This window comes from Myotis yumanensis, unplaced genomic scaffold (genome assembly GCF_028538775.1).
Source record: "Myotis yumanensis isolate MYYU_CA2020_CCGP unplaced genomic scaffold, mMyoYum1.0.hap1 SCAF_5, whole genome shotgun sequence".
NCBI classification, from domain to species: domain Eukaryota; kingdom Metazoa; phylum Chordata; class Mammalia; order Chiroptera; family Vespertilionidae; genus Myotis; species Myotis yumanensis.
The window spans coordinates 26,826,695-26,842,497 of record NW_027223756.1 but is presented as its reverse complement, the minus strand read 5'-3'; the positions used below and the strand labels follow the sequence as shown (position 1 = coordinate 26,842,497).

At 40.7% G+C, this 15,803-nt stretch overlaps 1 protein-coding gene across 5 annotated transcripts in view; it reads left to right on the top strand.

Annotated features, from left to right (window-relative positions):
• ARHGAP26 (Rho GTPase activating protein 26) overlaps positions 1–15,803 on the top strand; it is a 414,762-nt gene that overhangs the window by 139,935 nt on the left and 259,024 nt on the right. For all 5 annotated transcript variants that reach the window (XM_070414706.1, XM_070414707.1, XM_070414705.1 and 2 more), the window contains exon 11: positions 11,335–11,413. In XM_070414706.1, coding sequence (XP_070270807.1) covers positions 11,335–11,413 — 79 coding nt within the window. The remainder of the gene's footprint in view (positions 1–11,334; positions 11,414–15,803) is intronic.

Below are 15,803 nucleotides of genomic sequence, written 5' to 3'. Positions count from 1 at the left end.
CATTTAAATATATAAAATAAATATCAAAAATATAAATCTTTTTTATACTATGGTTGCAAATATCAAAAAATTTCTATATGTGAAACAGCACCAGAGTTAAGTTAGGGTTTTTCAAAATGCTGACACGCCGAGCTCAAAAGGTTTGCCATCACTGGTGTACATGGTTCTGTTGTAGTACTTGTGATTTTTATTTTCTATATAGTTTGGTGTTTTGACACCTTAAATACTTTTCTGAATAGGGAGAGACTGCCCCTTCCAGGGCTAGCACTTCTAATAGATAGCAAGGGGCATTTGAAGGTTTATATTTTGTATTGGCTAATTGAATAAAGACTAGGTTTATCATTTTTTCCCTGAAAGTATATCAACTCTTTTGGAGAGAGTTTAATGTAAAATTCCTGAGTGAAAAGGAGACTTCATCTGTTGGGGGGACCACTTCGCAAATTATATGATTATCTAACCACTTTGCTGTACATCTGAAACTAATATAAAATAATATTGAATGTCAACTGTAATTGAAAAATAAAAATTAAAAAAATGGACTTCATGGAAAAGCAGCATGTGAATTAGCGGTAGTGGCATGTGAATTGCTAACACTTGCCAGTGTCTATCTTCAGTCACTTTAAATGATTAACTCTCCCTTCCAGCATCTCATGGATATTAATGAGCAAATGTGAGGAAAATATTTGTTTAAGCTAAAGGATCCTGGTGGTAGTCATCTCCTACTATTTCTGGATTTGTTTATTTTTAAGAGATTTCTCACAGATGTTAAATAACACATGGTTGTTTTCTCCCAGATGTTTTCCAGGAGGGGTCACTAAATCATATGGAAAATAATAGGAAAAAAGCCTTATTTTTTGATGCACTGAATCAGTGTAGCTCTTAAGGGGCAGTGTTTATACTTGGGGAAAGGAAACGATTAGAATGCTTTCTTGTTTACAGGATTAGTTACCTTCAATGGTCCATACATTTGGAGATATTATGTGGAGTGTTCGAGGCTCCATCCCCAGCATTGGCACTCCAGAGGTGGCAGCAAAGGACAACTTCTTAGAGTCTTAAGAAGTGATCTAGGTACTTGGTGCTAGGGGTGTAATGGAGACCAAGACAAGCATAGTCCTTGCCTTCAGGGAACTTACCTCTGAGGGTAGAATGCGCGCGCACACACACACACACACACACACACTCACTCATGCAATTAAAGGCATATATATATATATAGTGTGTGTGTGTTGAGTGTTCCAGCAAACTTGGAGGGCCAGAATGCTATGGGTAAAATGTAACAGAGGGACCTTACCTTTCATTCTTACAGAGAATGATGGCATGACTAGAATACCCTGAGTTCATTTCCTCTCTCTTTCTCTTTCTCCCTCCCTCATTTATTTAGTAGAATTATATGCCAGAGACTCTGCCGACAGTGGAGATAGAAAGTTTAATGAAGCATTGTGAATCTATTGGACTTTCTTTCTTAAAAGTCATCATCTGATTTTTCTTTCAATAAAATCTGAAGTCCTCCTTTTGCAAGCTTTCCACTAATATAGGGACAGCTTTCCTCAGGACCAGTCCCCGTGAGGCATGTCATACCCACTGTCACCTCTATCTTGTGTTTGCATAGTATGTGAACTTTTCTTTGTGTTGGTTGGCTGGTTGTTTAATTAGGCATGTTTTATATACCTCTGCTCATTTCTGAATATCTGTTTCAGGTAATTTGCTTCCAGAGGCAGAATAACATCATGTTATACAGCTTTTAATAACAGCACTGTGTGCATGTGGCTGTTTAATTTTTTCTATGGTAATGCAATGTTTGAGTTACATTATTTTTCCTTTGGGACTTTGGTGAACTGTTGTGAAAGAGACTACAGGAGCTTAATCATGTTAGTTGCTATTTAAACTAAAACTTCAGCAAGTACACACATGATCTGCATGTCTGTATAGCACAAAGCTCCCCAGGAAAATGGAAGGTTGGTTAAAGTAAGGATAGTGGAGGCTAGAAAGATTATGGAGGATCTGAAAAACCTATTCAAACCCACTAATATGTCAGCACCTTTATTTCAAGTATGCTTTTATAGCAGGCTGCATGATGCAGGTGAAAGATCGAAGCAGCCCTGAGTTTGAATTTGGGATCATCCCCTTACCATGTGAATTTGGGCAGGTGGTTAAACCATATCTGTAAGAAGGGGCTTGTCATACCTATCTTGCAGAATTGTTCTGAAGATGGAATGCATTAATATTTATCCCTGATGCAGTCTTGTGTTGGAAAAGGTTGTGCCTTTGAATTTTTTCTCTCCCCTAAAATCTGAGACTTCATTGTCCTTATGGTGAACCTTAGCTTTGGTGGGTGTATCTTTGAGCCCATTTTTTTTCTATCTTCATGGTGTTCCTTTACTTATTGTGCCATTAATTTTCTATTCACCTGTAAGTTGAGAGTGAAGACAGGTGTATTAAATGTGCAAAGGGGCTACTACGGGAAGATTCCATTTTTAAAAATATGTATGTGACAACTTGTTATTTACAGATATATTTCCTGCACAAGATAAAAAGTTTTATGCTCCTTTCAATGTCTGATCTCAAAAGGAAACCATACTAGTTTTGAAGTTAAAATAATGCTATTACTTTCAGTTTGGTATGTGATGTGTGTGCATGCACTTGTTTGTGTGAGTGTGAGATTGTGTTTTCCAAAAAGAAGCATCTTATGTAACACACTTTGTTTCAGTCCTCAACCTCTAGATGGCAGTTTTGTATGTGTATTAGTTACCACAAGGCGTCCAGTTGAAAATTAGCTGTCTTTCATACATTGACAGGAGTCAGAGCAGTGTGTGTGTGTGTGTTTGTGTGTAGATTTCTGTAGAAGACATCATCATGTGAATATTACTCAAGAGAAAGGTATTCTAAGTGACTCACTCTTTCTCTAGAAATTCCTTCTTCCCACCCATTCATGATGGATCATTTCATACCCATTTTCCTACAAAAGCAAGCACGTGTAGTTAATTTAGCCTTTGTGTAAACATTACATTTCACCTGATTCCTGAAGTGTCAGGCTCTTGGCTGCAGGGTTGGTGTATTGAGGATGGTGAAGAAAACAGCGGAGTGATTTCGGCTGCTCCATGTGCTGAGAACCAGGCAATCCTGGCCCTCATGGTGCAATGTGCCTTTATCTTTTGCAACAGATGAATCCATTTTTCCTGGTTTCAAATTTCCCCTCCCCTCCCCTCCTCACCCCTTGTTTGAAATAATATTTGATTTTGCCTTCCTGCTGGTTGGATTAGAGCACTGCACTCAATGCCAATGACATTTCAGAGAGGAAATGGCTTTTTCCTTCCTCAGAGGGTGTTATACTGCTCTGACTTCCATGACTTGGGTGGGGGCAGAGCCGGGGGAAATATCATACTTTCTGGATTGCTTTTTAGCTGTTCTGTAAAGTAATTTAGTTGAGAAGTTCTAGGAATTTTTGTCATTTGAACTTGTCATTTACATTTACATTTTTTTTAATAATTAGAGAATACTTTCTGTTTGATTCTGTTTTAAATAAGAATGGCATGTGGTTGTTAGTGGACTGTGGTGTGAAATGAGTCAACCTTACTTTGATTCTTTAGTCTGCATAGTGAAATTTGTGGTGTTACTGATTTGGTATACCAGTTTGTTTTCCAATTTCTATATATAAAATGTTTATTTTAAAAAAATGTAAACCAAAATTTTTCTGTTACGTGAATCTGAAGAGAAGAGACAATTCATTCAGTAAATTCTACTTATGTGGATTTCTATTTATCACAAGATAGAATAGTAATAATGAAAAAATATTACTAAATGAACTAGGAGAGTTCCTGAATTAGAATATTTTGTCATTGTTTGTTATGAACAATAGTAACAAGTGCTTGCGTTCTTCCCAAGTCTTACTCTTCTCAGCAATTAATAAGTTTTCTCCTGGTGCGCTGTGTTAAAATGTCCTTACTCCTGTGTCCCCAGCGCCTAGCATTATGGCGGGCATGTGATAGGTAATCACTATCTGGTATGTGGAAGAACCATGCAACTTAATGCGCAAAGATTTCTTCGTCTGGGCTTCCTGGTGGTTTGTGACTTCAGTCTCCTTTAAAATAAAGATGTAGGGAATTATCTGATGTGATTGGCTATATTTACTCTATAAGTTGTTCTTACTGCTATGGTACTAATTATTTTAGGACCTTTCCTCCCAAGAGGTCAGTGCTGTAGGCTGTAATAGGTTATGAGGCATTCATTCATTAGGACTAGGTCCTTTCTAAATAATTAATTAGAAGTCTTCTATTCTGAAAACTTTGTGTGTGTGAGTGTGTGTGTGTGTGTGTGTGTGTGTGAGAGAGAGAGAGAGAGAGAGAGAGAGAGAGAGATAGGTGGAGGGAGAGGTGCTTCTAAGGAGCTGGTAGCCCTGGATCTCAGGACATACATTGCATGCACTTGGGGGCAGTACAGCATTGTGGTTAAGATGTGGGCTTTGCTTTGAAAGTCAGGCAGACTGGGTTCAAGCTGAGGCTTTGCCACCTACTTGCGGTGTGCCATTGTGCAAATGGTTTCTGAGTATCAGTTTTTAAAAGAGGTATAATGATGGTAGTTACTTCATATAGTTATTGTGACAAATAAATGGTAATGCTCATGAAGTCCTTAGCACAGTGCTTACCCATAATAAACACTCAATAAATCTTAGCCACAGTGTGTGGGCCACCAGTTTGCAACTTCTAGTTTCTCTCTCACTTTTTTCTCTCACCTGGATCCCACCCAGGTTCTCATGTTACATATTCTTCTCATGTACAAAGATCTGTAGTGGACAGGGACTTTTCATTATTTCATAGCATGTATAGTTTGTGCAGAGTCATCTTTTTATCTCCAAAGAGTAGATTAATGTTGTTCTTCAGTGATGACACTAGGTCCTGAGCGTTGAGATAGATGGGAAAGTATCCCAAGTTGCTCCTTTGCTGATGAACTGGAGATGCTTTGCTGTGTTTGACTTTGAGGTTAATCAAGAACACAGACATGTGTCATTATTGGTCCTCATGCATGAGATGACTTTATAACCTGCCATGATAACCTGGAGTGGAGCTCAGGTAGAGAGAGGCAGAGAAAGACAGACGCAGGCACCAGAAGTTGCAAACTGGTGGGCCAGACATGTTTGGTTTGGCTGGAGTAGTTTGAGGCAACATCTTAAAATTGGAAATATCTGTAAATGCTGATCTTGCCATCCCATGTATCAGCTATTTGTAGAGTTGAATGATGAATGTTCCTGCTAGGTGGGGTTTGGCCTTTTCACTTGGCTGTAGTCCCCACCATTCCCTGTTGTTCCCCACCGTGATGACAGGCAACAGCTGTCACTTTGCCTTGTCCTTGCACTGTTGTTTTTCTCATAGAGGGAACTACTCCTTTGTCCCTATGTCTCTATCAGAAAGTAGAAGTGCAAAATAAAAAAAAACACACACAAAAGACTGCATGTTTTAATGAAAATGAGACCAAACCCATTTTGTCTGGACAGTAAGGAACTTCTTACCCAGTTTCTCTCATTTTGCTTTCTTTCTTGCCTGGTCTCTATTGACATTTGAGCCTGCAGTCTCTTAGGCAGGCATGGAAGAGATGTCATTCTTCAAGTTTATTCTGCCTGGCTTTCGCCCTATTTTATGTAAATGAAGATCTGCCATATGTTTGTGAAAATGAAGATTTATTGAACTTTGAGCCCTCGTCCAGGATCTGTTAGAAATCAGTTTCCCAGGAGCATTTCAGAGGCAAGGACCACTTCTCCCTGTTACTCGCTCAGCCCTTTCACCTGTGGGTGGCAGCCCCATTCTCCAAGCTTTTATCATTTCCCTCTTCCTAAATAAACACAGTGAGGCAGGTTTCAAACACAGGCTGTGAGAACATGTGTTTCTGTGGGTGCCACCATCCTCCTTTTACGCTGAACTTGACCCTTAAATGTACTGTAGTGTGGATGGAAGCTGAGAACAAGCTCTTGCCAACAGAAGATTTATAGTCTTATGAATGAGTAAACTCTAGCTCTTTGGAGGTTTATTTAGAAAGAACAGTACTGTTAGATTCTGAGTGTGTTTGTTTCAGTGGGGTGGAGTTAGTAATAGCATTTCCTTGTCCAGTAGGAAGTGGGTAAATTGCCAAGCCACTGAGATCACTATTGTTGACTCAGATTCAGGAATAAGATTAGAGTAGGAAAGCTGTCGAGTAACCCTGGAGTCAGGGCTGGTTGTGATGCTGCTTGTTCTTGGCTGATGAAAAGGCTCTGAGCTGGCATCAGTGGTCCCAGCTCCGAGATATGTTGCTAAACCAAGTATGGCTTTCTGTGGGCTGTTTTTGGAGGCCAGAGTTGGAGGAGATATGGTGGTGGGTAGCACTTTGCCCTGTGATAGATGAATAACTATTTTCTTCATCGCCCCTGTGTGACAGGTGGGGTGCCAGCTTAGAGAAAATTGCAGATCCTTGATCATGGTCCTCAAGCTGATCCAGATAGAGCAGTAAGCAAGGACGGGTTCTGAGCGAAAATAAAGTGCTGTCTCCTAAGTAGGATCTTGGGCTTGAGCTCTAGAAAGGATTGTACGTCCCTTGTTCCTTTTCTCATCTGGTGGGTAGAGGGAGCTCCTTGGCAGATTTTCTAGAATTGGCTCAAGGCTCCTTCTTTGTCCTTATAAATTATCAGGCATTAATTCCCTAACGGGGAAAAGAGCACTTGGATGCTTCACTCAGGAGGAAATGGTTGCAATGGCAGAGTCTGTGCGTCACGTCAGCACGTGGCCTGGCTTGCTTTGTGGTAGGGTGTGATTTTCAGGGCTCTCTGTGGGTGAGGGCTTTGGGGGTGGGGTCATGAGAATCAGAAGTGCCTGTGGCTCTTTTCTTTCCCTTTTTAAACTACACACACGTGCCCATGTCCCTCCAAAATTTTGATCCTACTCCACACTTAACATCTTGCCTCCTCCCTCCCAAGTCATGTGTCCCTGTGATAACTAATTTTGGGAGCATCTACTGTGTGTCTGACCCTTTGAAATGCCTTATACATCTCTCATTTAACCTTCACAACAACCCCATGAGGTAGATATTCTTATAATTTGTATTTTAAAGAAGAATAGCATAGTTCAGTTACTCGTCCACTAGGCTTGCACGACAAGGAAGCACTAGACTCAGGATAACTGGTGAGCCCAAGTTACTTACAAACATTTTTTATTTTTTAAATATATTTTTATTGTTGATAGTATTTAAAAAACATTTTTTTAATTAAGGTGTAATCACAATAAGATGCCTAAAACCTTAGGTCTGTATCTTAATAACCGCTCCCCCCTCCCCCCCTTCTGCCTGTGTAACACCCAGATCAAGTTTCTATTGCCCAGCAGGTATCCTTGTGTTCACACCCCATTCATTGCCCATATCCCTTCCCCAAGATGAAATTACTGTTCTGATGTCTGTCAGTGTTTGAACATCATAGAAATGGAATCATGCCTTTTATAGTCTTTTGTGTCCAGCTTCTTTCCCTCATTATTATGTCTATGAGATTCATTCTTGTTGTTGTGTGTAGCAGTATTTGATTCTATTTTATTGTTGTGTGATATTCCGTTGTTTAAATATACAACAATTTATTCTCTTATTGATGGATATTAGTTTTTTTGCTGTTGCAAATTTTGGCCATGATGCATAAAACTGTGAGCGTTCTTGAATGTGTCTTTTGGTGGACATATGCACACATTTCACTTGGGTATATATCTAGAGGTAGAATTGTTAGGTCATAGAATGGGTGCATGTTTACTTTTGTTTGATTTTATCAATTTACTCTCCTACCAGCATGTATGAGAATTCCAGTGGCTCTACGTTCTTGTCAGGAGTTGGTATTGATGGTCTTTGAATGAGTTCCATTCAGGAGGGAGTTTGTTATATTTCATTGTGGTTTTCATTGCATTTCCTTGATGAGTCATCATGTTGATCCCAATTTCTTGTGCTCCTTGGCCATTTGTTTGTCCTCCTTTATGGCCTATTCAAGTCTTTTATGTATTTTGTTAATTGGGTTGTTCAGTTTTCATTTATTTGTTGGCATTCTTTAAATATTCTGGATAATATGAGCGTTATTGGAGATATAAATTACAAATATCTTGCCTTACTCTGTAGTTAGTCTTTTCACTCTCTTAATGGTATCTTTTGATGAATGGAAGTTCTTCATTTTGGTGAAGTCCAATTTATCCATATGTTTTGTTATAGTTAGTGCTTTTTGTGTTCTTAAAAACAAAACAAAACTCATTGCCTTTCCATCTCTTGAGCATTTTTAGGCAGAAAAAAAATGTGGAGGGCTACTGCTGTAGAAAAGAAGCCACAGTCAAACTGGACACTATTGGATTCTTGTTTTTTTTGGATTAGCCTAGAGTGGTCTGAGCCCTTGCAGTTATGATGCACTCGAGGTTTTACAGAGCCTTTTACCGTTCAATCTCATTTGACCCCGTGCAGGAGTTCATTAAGGTACTTGCAGGAGGGCCTAGTCCATTTTGTTCACTTCTCCACTACATGTGGGAAAGAACTTGTGTTTTGATATTTCTTCTTGAAATGAAAACAAACCCTCTTGCCCTAGCCGGTTTGGCTCAGTGGGTAGAGCATTGGTCTGTGGACTCAAGGGTACTGGGTTTGATTCTGGTCAAGGGCACATGCCCGGTTGCAGGCTCGATCCCTAGTAGGGAACGTGCAGGAGGCAGCCAATCAATGGTTCTCTCTCATCATTGATGTTTCTATCTCTCTTCCTCTCCTTTCCTCTCTGAATTCAATAAAAATATATTTAAAACAACAAGTCTTCTTAAGTTTCCTGGTTACTAAGGCTAAGTGGCTTACCCTTCAGAGCCTCGGAGTTTGTCTGAACTTCCTCTTTGCGGCCCTGGGTGGAAATTTCACAGTGTGCCATGAAGTTGATGTGACATTTGCAAGGTCCCTGAGATCTTGGTATGCTAGGCATTGTGGTCTCACTGTTTGCTGGTGAGCACTGAGCAGGAAGTAACTTGGAGAACATTGTCTACGTGACTCCAGTGTGGAGAAGAGGGTGGCTTTGCTCTCCAGGGCAGGGAGAACAGGAAGGAAAAGGTGGGGGTGGGTGGGAAGCCCATGCCATTGGGCCTCAGACTGTACATCAGGATCACCTGGGTAGTTGGTTAAAATCCAAGTTTGTAGGCCCCGTCCAGAAGTTCAGATTCAAGAAGGTGGGGTTGGGCTGGGAATCTCCGTTTGAAGGGAATGCCCGATTCTGAAATCAGTGGTCTGGGAACACTTCAAGTAACACTCGAAGATCAGGTCCAGGGACTTGAGAGTTCTGCGCTGGACAGTAGCTTTGTAGCCTTTTAATTTCAAAGCCTTAATGAAAGATGGAAGGCTATAAGCAATTCACTGTGTCCCCAGACTATAGGGTCATCTCTGTGGAGTGGTGGTTGCCAGCTCTGCAGACACCCAGTGGGTCTAGCACATAGAATGGGCCTTTGGGTCTGAGAATGAGAATTTCTGAGAAGAGGAGGGAGACCCCTGACAGGTGCTGGTGGAGAGAGAAGTTATATCTTCTGAGTCATGCTTGTGTTAGGGTGCCAGTACCCATTATGGCCTTCATAAGAATGACCGCCCTCTTGGGAATGAGTGTCTGTCCTATCACCTACCTCCCATGCTCAGTGCACCATCTTATCCATCCACTTACCCACCCACATAGACCCCTGCCCTCCACCCCCCCACCCCCCCACCCATGTGCGCGCGCGCTCTCTCTCTCTCTCTCTCTCTCTCTCTCTCTCACACACACACACACACACACTCATTAACAAACTCACACATTCACACCCTCACACCATTGCACCTCAAATCCCCAACTCATCTATACGTAATTTTCATATCTTTGAAAACTTTTTTTTCTTGGGGGAAATTGGGGAATGATCAATGAAAGAAGAGTATGTGATATTTAAAATATTTTCAACATAAATAGGTCTAGCATATTCATTGGAACCATGGAAATAAGCCAGGAGCAGTGATTGTTGTGGGTTGAATGAACAGGCTTTGGTGCTTGTGGGGCCCGGGCCGGTGGTGCTCAGGGCATGGCAGAGCCCCATGTATCTCACTATTGTGCTGCTCTGTGATCCTCAGCAGTGCTGTGGACTCAGAGGGTAGCAGGATCTCATTCTTCCACAGTGCACCTCTTCCTCCCGTTTAGGCTTTCTCAGACTTTAAAGATGAGGGTTTATATAAACAATTCTTAACTTTTTGAGGGTTGCAGTCTTCTTTGACAATCTGATAGTTGGAATTGTTTTTACAGAAAAATATGTAGACATTTAGAGGGGAAAGGTGGTTTATGGACTCTCTGGGACTCATCTGTGGATCCTAAGTAAATAACTGCTTTAATGAGCACATACTTCTCCCAGGTTCAATTGTATGGCATAAGTCTGTTCGCCTGGAGTGCCATTTATAGTGGGAACTCCACAAACACCATTGATATTGTGTGCATGCTTTCTGGAGGGTTTGTGCTCAATTTGAAAGAACAAGCAGATTTCAATGAGAGGGTGAAAGAGCAAATGCATGTAAAGACTTTACCATCTGACATGGCAAGTCTTCCCTTAAAAAATATTATCCATTTGCCTTGGTCAGTGTCGCTAAATGGTTAGAGCATCAGTCAGTGCAGCACACCAAAGGGTCTCGGGTTCAGTTCCCAGTCTATGGCATGTACCTGGGTTGCAGATTCCATTCCCAGTCCAGGTTGGGGCATGTGTGGGAGGCAACCAGTTGATGTCTCCCACATTGATGTTTCTTTCTCTCTCTTTTCCTCCCTCTTTTCCTTATATCCTCTCTACAAAAATCAATGGAAAAAATATCCTCCAGTGAGGTGAGGATGAACAAAAACAGCAAAAATAATATAGATTAAATATAAGCATAATTAAAAAGCTGATTACCTCCATAAAAGTTCTCCATGTCAAAAGCAGTTTAGAAGCATTGAACTAGCTATTAGGAGACCCAACTTTCTCCAGCTTGGATGTTTTCCCCTTAATCACTCTGTGAAGCATTTTGGAGAACAGGAATGAATAAGATCTCAAGGAACAAACAAGGTCTAAAAGCATCTCTTTACTTCTCCGTGTCCTTCTCTGTGAGTAGAGCCATATCTTCTGTGTTTCTTCCTACCTCCCTGGGCACATGGGCTTATAGAGAGGGATTTAGGACCAGGCCTTTGCTTTCTGAGACTGGAAGATGGCTCAGAAAAGCCAAGAGGTGTGCCTCTCTTCCTTGTTATCTCCTGGGATCTCTCATTCTGTGGCGTGGGTGTTTCTTTAAGTTCATCTTCGTCAGGATCTCTCTACCTAGCTTCATATCCTTGTCTTTCTATCTCCGCAGGCCAGGGGTTATCACCATGCAGGCTCTGTCGGAGGAGGACCGGAGGCTCTGGATGGAAGCCATGGATGGCCGGGAGCCTGTAAGTACAATTCAGGGAAGTAGAGCAGGAATAAAGGTCCTGAGTTGTTTGTTGCTTCCTTAGTGCAGTATGATTGTTGCTGGTGCTCCAGTGCCTTGGGGGTCTCGAGACTCATGTACCAGAGGGAGTTTTTCATTCCTCGGCTGATGCTTGTATATGTAGATCTTGCTTCTGTTTGGGTGCAGGCCCTGAGCTGCGGCCTCTCTCTCTGAGGTGTGGGTTCTGCATGACACTTTACCAGAACTCCCCTTCACTGAGACAGTTGTAGTACCCCTAAGGCTCTTAGAGGAGGCAGAGTCCAGTTTGGCTTACTGAATATTTATTGATACCTCCATGAAGTAGGATGCAAAGCATTATTTCAATCCCATTTTAATGGATAAATGATCCTAAGAGTGTATACAGATTGTGCAGTATCTTTTCTCACCCCCTTCTGGTTCAGCCTCCCTTTGCCATAGTAGCCAACATCCCATTATACACAGTGGGATTATCAGGGTCAATGGAAGGGGTTAAGTCTGGTACTGTGATCCATGCTCCCATTTTAGAGATGCTGGCCTCTGTTGGGTGATGAATCTTGTGGTTTCCTGCATCTTATGACATGTGAGACCCACGAAAAAGCCCTGGGGAAGTCCCTAGATTCAGGGTAATCTTCTGATCTTGACGCCAAAGATATCAACCCCAGTGTTCAGCAAATGGCAAGGTTGCAGAAATCCTAAGAGGGCAGTTTAACCATGGACCACCAGTAAAAGATAGAAAGAGTCCACACTGTCAGAGGGCCAGTAATTATTACTTGCAAAAGCACTATCCAGAGGGGGAAAATGTGTGCAGGGGACATCAGGCCATGGCCTTCACCGACTATAGAACTCTCTGTGTTAAGCTGGGTGTCTGGTGTGGGTGATTCCAGTTCATTTGTGTGTCTCTTTCTCAGCCTACCCTGGTTAGGTGACCTATATTGATTAATTGACCTTTCTGCTCAGCTATTTTTTAATATAAATATGGAACTCAGTCCAATCAAGTATGCATAAACAAATAACTAGTATTTGTGTAACATCCACTAATAGCATGATTTAAATAATTATTTAAAGATTTTGGCACAGTGCTAAACTCTAATCAAACATTACTTAACCTGAATTCTTTTCCTGGGCTAAAATATAAGATATTCCTGATTTTCCCTCAATATGTTGTTACTAATAGAAACTCAAAAGCAGAAACATGTTTCTGCCTTTAGGGCTTTGTTGGCACAGTAGCTGCTTGATTTCAAAGGCCTTTGAAAGCAGTTTCCTAACTAGTCCTTCATCTTTGCTATTATCTACCATTAGATGAGCACTTTTGTGTGTGTGTAAGGCACAGCTTTGGCACATCTCTTAATCCACTTATTTACCTTAGTGCCTTACAAAATAAATATTATGATTCCATTTCACAGATGAGGAAACATGTTAAATCACTTGCCCCAAGTGGTATAGATATAATTAGCTACGTTAGTAGGATACAGGCTAGGTTGCTATAACAAAGAGACTTTGAAGTACAGGGGTTTAAATAAGATAGAAGTTTATTTTACCTTCAGTGCCCAAAAGTGAGCAGTCCATGCTTGGCTGGGTTGTTCTGCTATCCTCAACCATGGCTTTCAGGTTCCAGTCATTGCCATTTTCCAGCCAGATAATGGAGATGAAAATATCCTGGACTGAGCAGGTACACACATCACTTCCATTGGCCCACACATAATTATATGGCCACATCTATCTGCAAAGAAGGATGGGAAATCTAGGCTGTGCATAAGCAGCTATAGGCCCAGCCAGTCCCCAGGGCATCTTATCACTTCAAGGAAAAAGAGCAAGCATACTGTGGGCTGGTTAAAATCTCCACCAGCCCTAACTTGTTTGGCTCAGTGGATAGAGTATAGGCCTGCGGACTGAAGGGTGTCAGGTTCGATTCCGATCAAGGGCATGTGCCTTGGTTGAGGGCACATCCCCAGTAGGGGCTGTGCAGGAGGCAGCTGATCGATGTTTCTAACTCTCTATCCCTCTCCCTTCCTCTCTGTAAAAATATCAATAAATATATTTTAAAAATAAAATAAAAGTATCCACCAAAGTAGCAAAGCTACAATTTGAATCCCTGTCTAGTCCTAGGCATATTTGATTTTCATCTTTTTTTTTTTTTAAATATATTTGATTGATTTTTCACAGAGAGGAAGGGAGAGAGATAGAGAGAGTTAGAAACATCGATGAGAGAGAAACATCGATCAGCTGCCTCTTGCACATCCCCCACCGGGGATGTGCCCGCAACCCAGGTACATGCCCTTGACTGGAATCGAACCCGGGACCTCTCAGTCCGCAGGCTGACACTCTATCCACTGAGCCAAACCGGTTTCGGCTGATTTTCATCTTAATAGAGAGGAATTTTCTCCTAAGAACCCTAAGTTTATTTTTACAATATTTTCTCTGACTCCCTTGAATCATTTTTCAACTTGTAGGGGAGGAAATACCCAGGAAGAAAAATCCTGTCATGGCATACTATTCTTAGCATGGGTGGAAAGCCCACTGTTATTGGTGGGATTTGTTTGTTTGTTTGCCACCAATAAACTGAAGCTTTAAAACTGCTTTACCAACTCCATTTTAAGCCTCCCTCACCTCCCTCTTCCCACCAGTTGGTATTTGTTCTCTGTGTATAATTGGTCCTCTTACTAATCACTTCAGTTTTCCTGTAGATTAACATCTGGCCTCTGCAGATGGAAAGCTGTGCTGTTAAAACATCTCCTTGCTCCAGAATGTACACATTAAAACAAGTTTAAATACAACATAATGCTGTTTCTAAACATAATATAAAATTATTTTCTCGTAGGAGCATATAACTTGCATTTAAAACTATACCACTGTGTGTTTTATAGTTCTCTAAAGAGAGAGATAAATACAGACAAATGATGATTGTGTAATTGGCGGGAATATTAGGCTTAATTTTGTCTCCCATTGCTGAGAGCCTATAGGGAACATTACTGGTGACATACGCTCAGTAGACAATTAGAAGCTCCAGTTTGAATCACCATTTCCCCAATTAGTTACTAGTAAATCTGTTCTCTTGGGAGTTTTGGTAAGGGAACAAACACCTTTTTTCTAGTTGGTTTCAGAGTGTTCCCTTATTTCATTCAAGGAGAGGTCAATGGTGGCACCTACCTTTCGTTTTGATACTTACACCCCAGTTGATCTATGGTCTATTATTTAGTGTTGGATTTGGGGGAGGTGGTAATTTAGGTTTTCCATCCTTTTTGTTCTTTCACTGTTCAAGAACAACCCAAGATGGCTGGTTAAAAAAACCCCCTCAGTGTACCCCAAATCAGTTGATGTCACCATGTTTTAGCTAATCATTATGTGAAGTATGGTTTTTAGCACTCAGTGACATTCTAGTCTGAAGAAATGTCAAATGTCTTTATGGTATTGATGGATAGATAATGGAGGAAGAAATTAGAGTTGTGTTCCTACAATGAGCATTATGGATTTTATCTGTAATGTCAATTTGAATTCAAATGATGGAAATCCAGTTCAGACTTGCCTGGGAAAAAGCTGGATTGATAGGCTTACATAACTGGAAAATATTGGAGCCTAACAATTCTGGCCCATCGGAATCTGAAAACTTCCATAATATTTGGAGTTAGTTTCTTCTTTTGTGTTGACTTCATTTCCATTGGGTTCTTTCCATGTACTGGTGATATACTTCCTAACTATTCCAGGTGTACATCTTATTATCAAGAACGAGGGTTAGGAAACTCTTTCTGTAAGGGGCCAGATAGTAAATATTTTTGGTTTTGCAGCAACTTAACATTGTTGTAGATCAAAAGCAGTCTTGTATGTAAATGAATGGGTGTGGCTTTGTTTTAATAAAACTTTATTTACAAAAACAGAAAGTCAGATTTCAGTTATGGGCCATTGTTGTTGATCCCTGATCTATAAGTCTAGTGGAAAGAGAACTTATGTAATTACAAAGAAGTCTCTTATTTGAATTTTATTGAAATAAATGTTTGGACTTGAGGGTGGGATAGGTGGATTAACCATACCTGACTCACTTGCTCACTGCAGTAGAACTGCATAAATGATGGAGAAAGGTTGATTTCCCCTGTGGGAAAAACAAAACATTGCTATACGAGGAAGGGGAGTAGACATTGGGTGGGCAAAAATGACACAGTTTCTCTTTATTCTGAATTTTAAAATAAAATCTAAATTTTATTACATTTCATATTCAAAAAGCTTGCTCTTTAATACTTGGCCAAGAGCAAAAGTTATGCAAGTTTATATGAACATCATATTTAATGGTGAGAAATGGAATGCTTTTCACTTAAGAATAGGAGCAAGGCAAGGATGTTCATTCAGCTCCTATTCCTCATAGTACTGGAAATCTAGCCAAT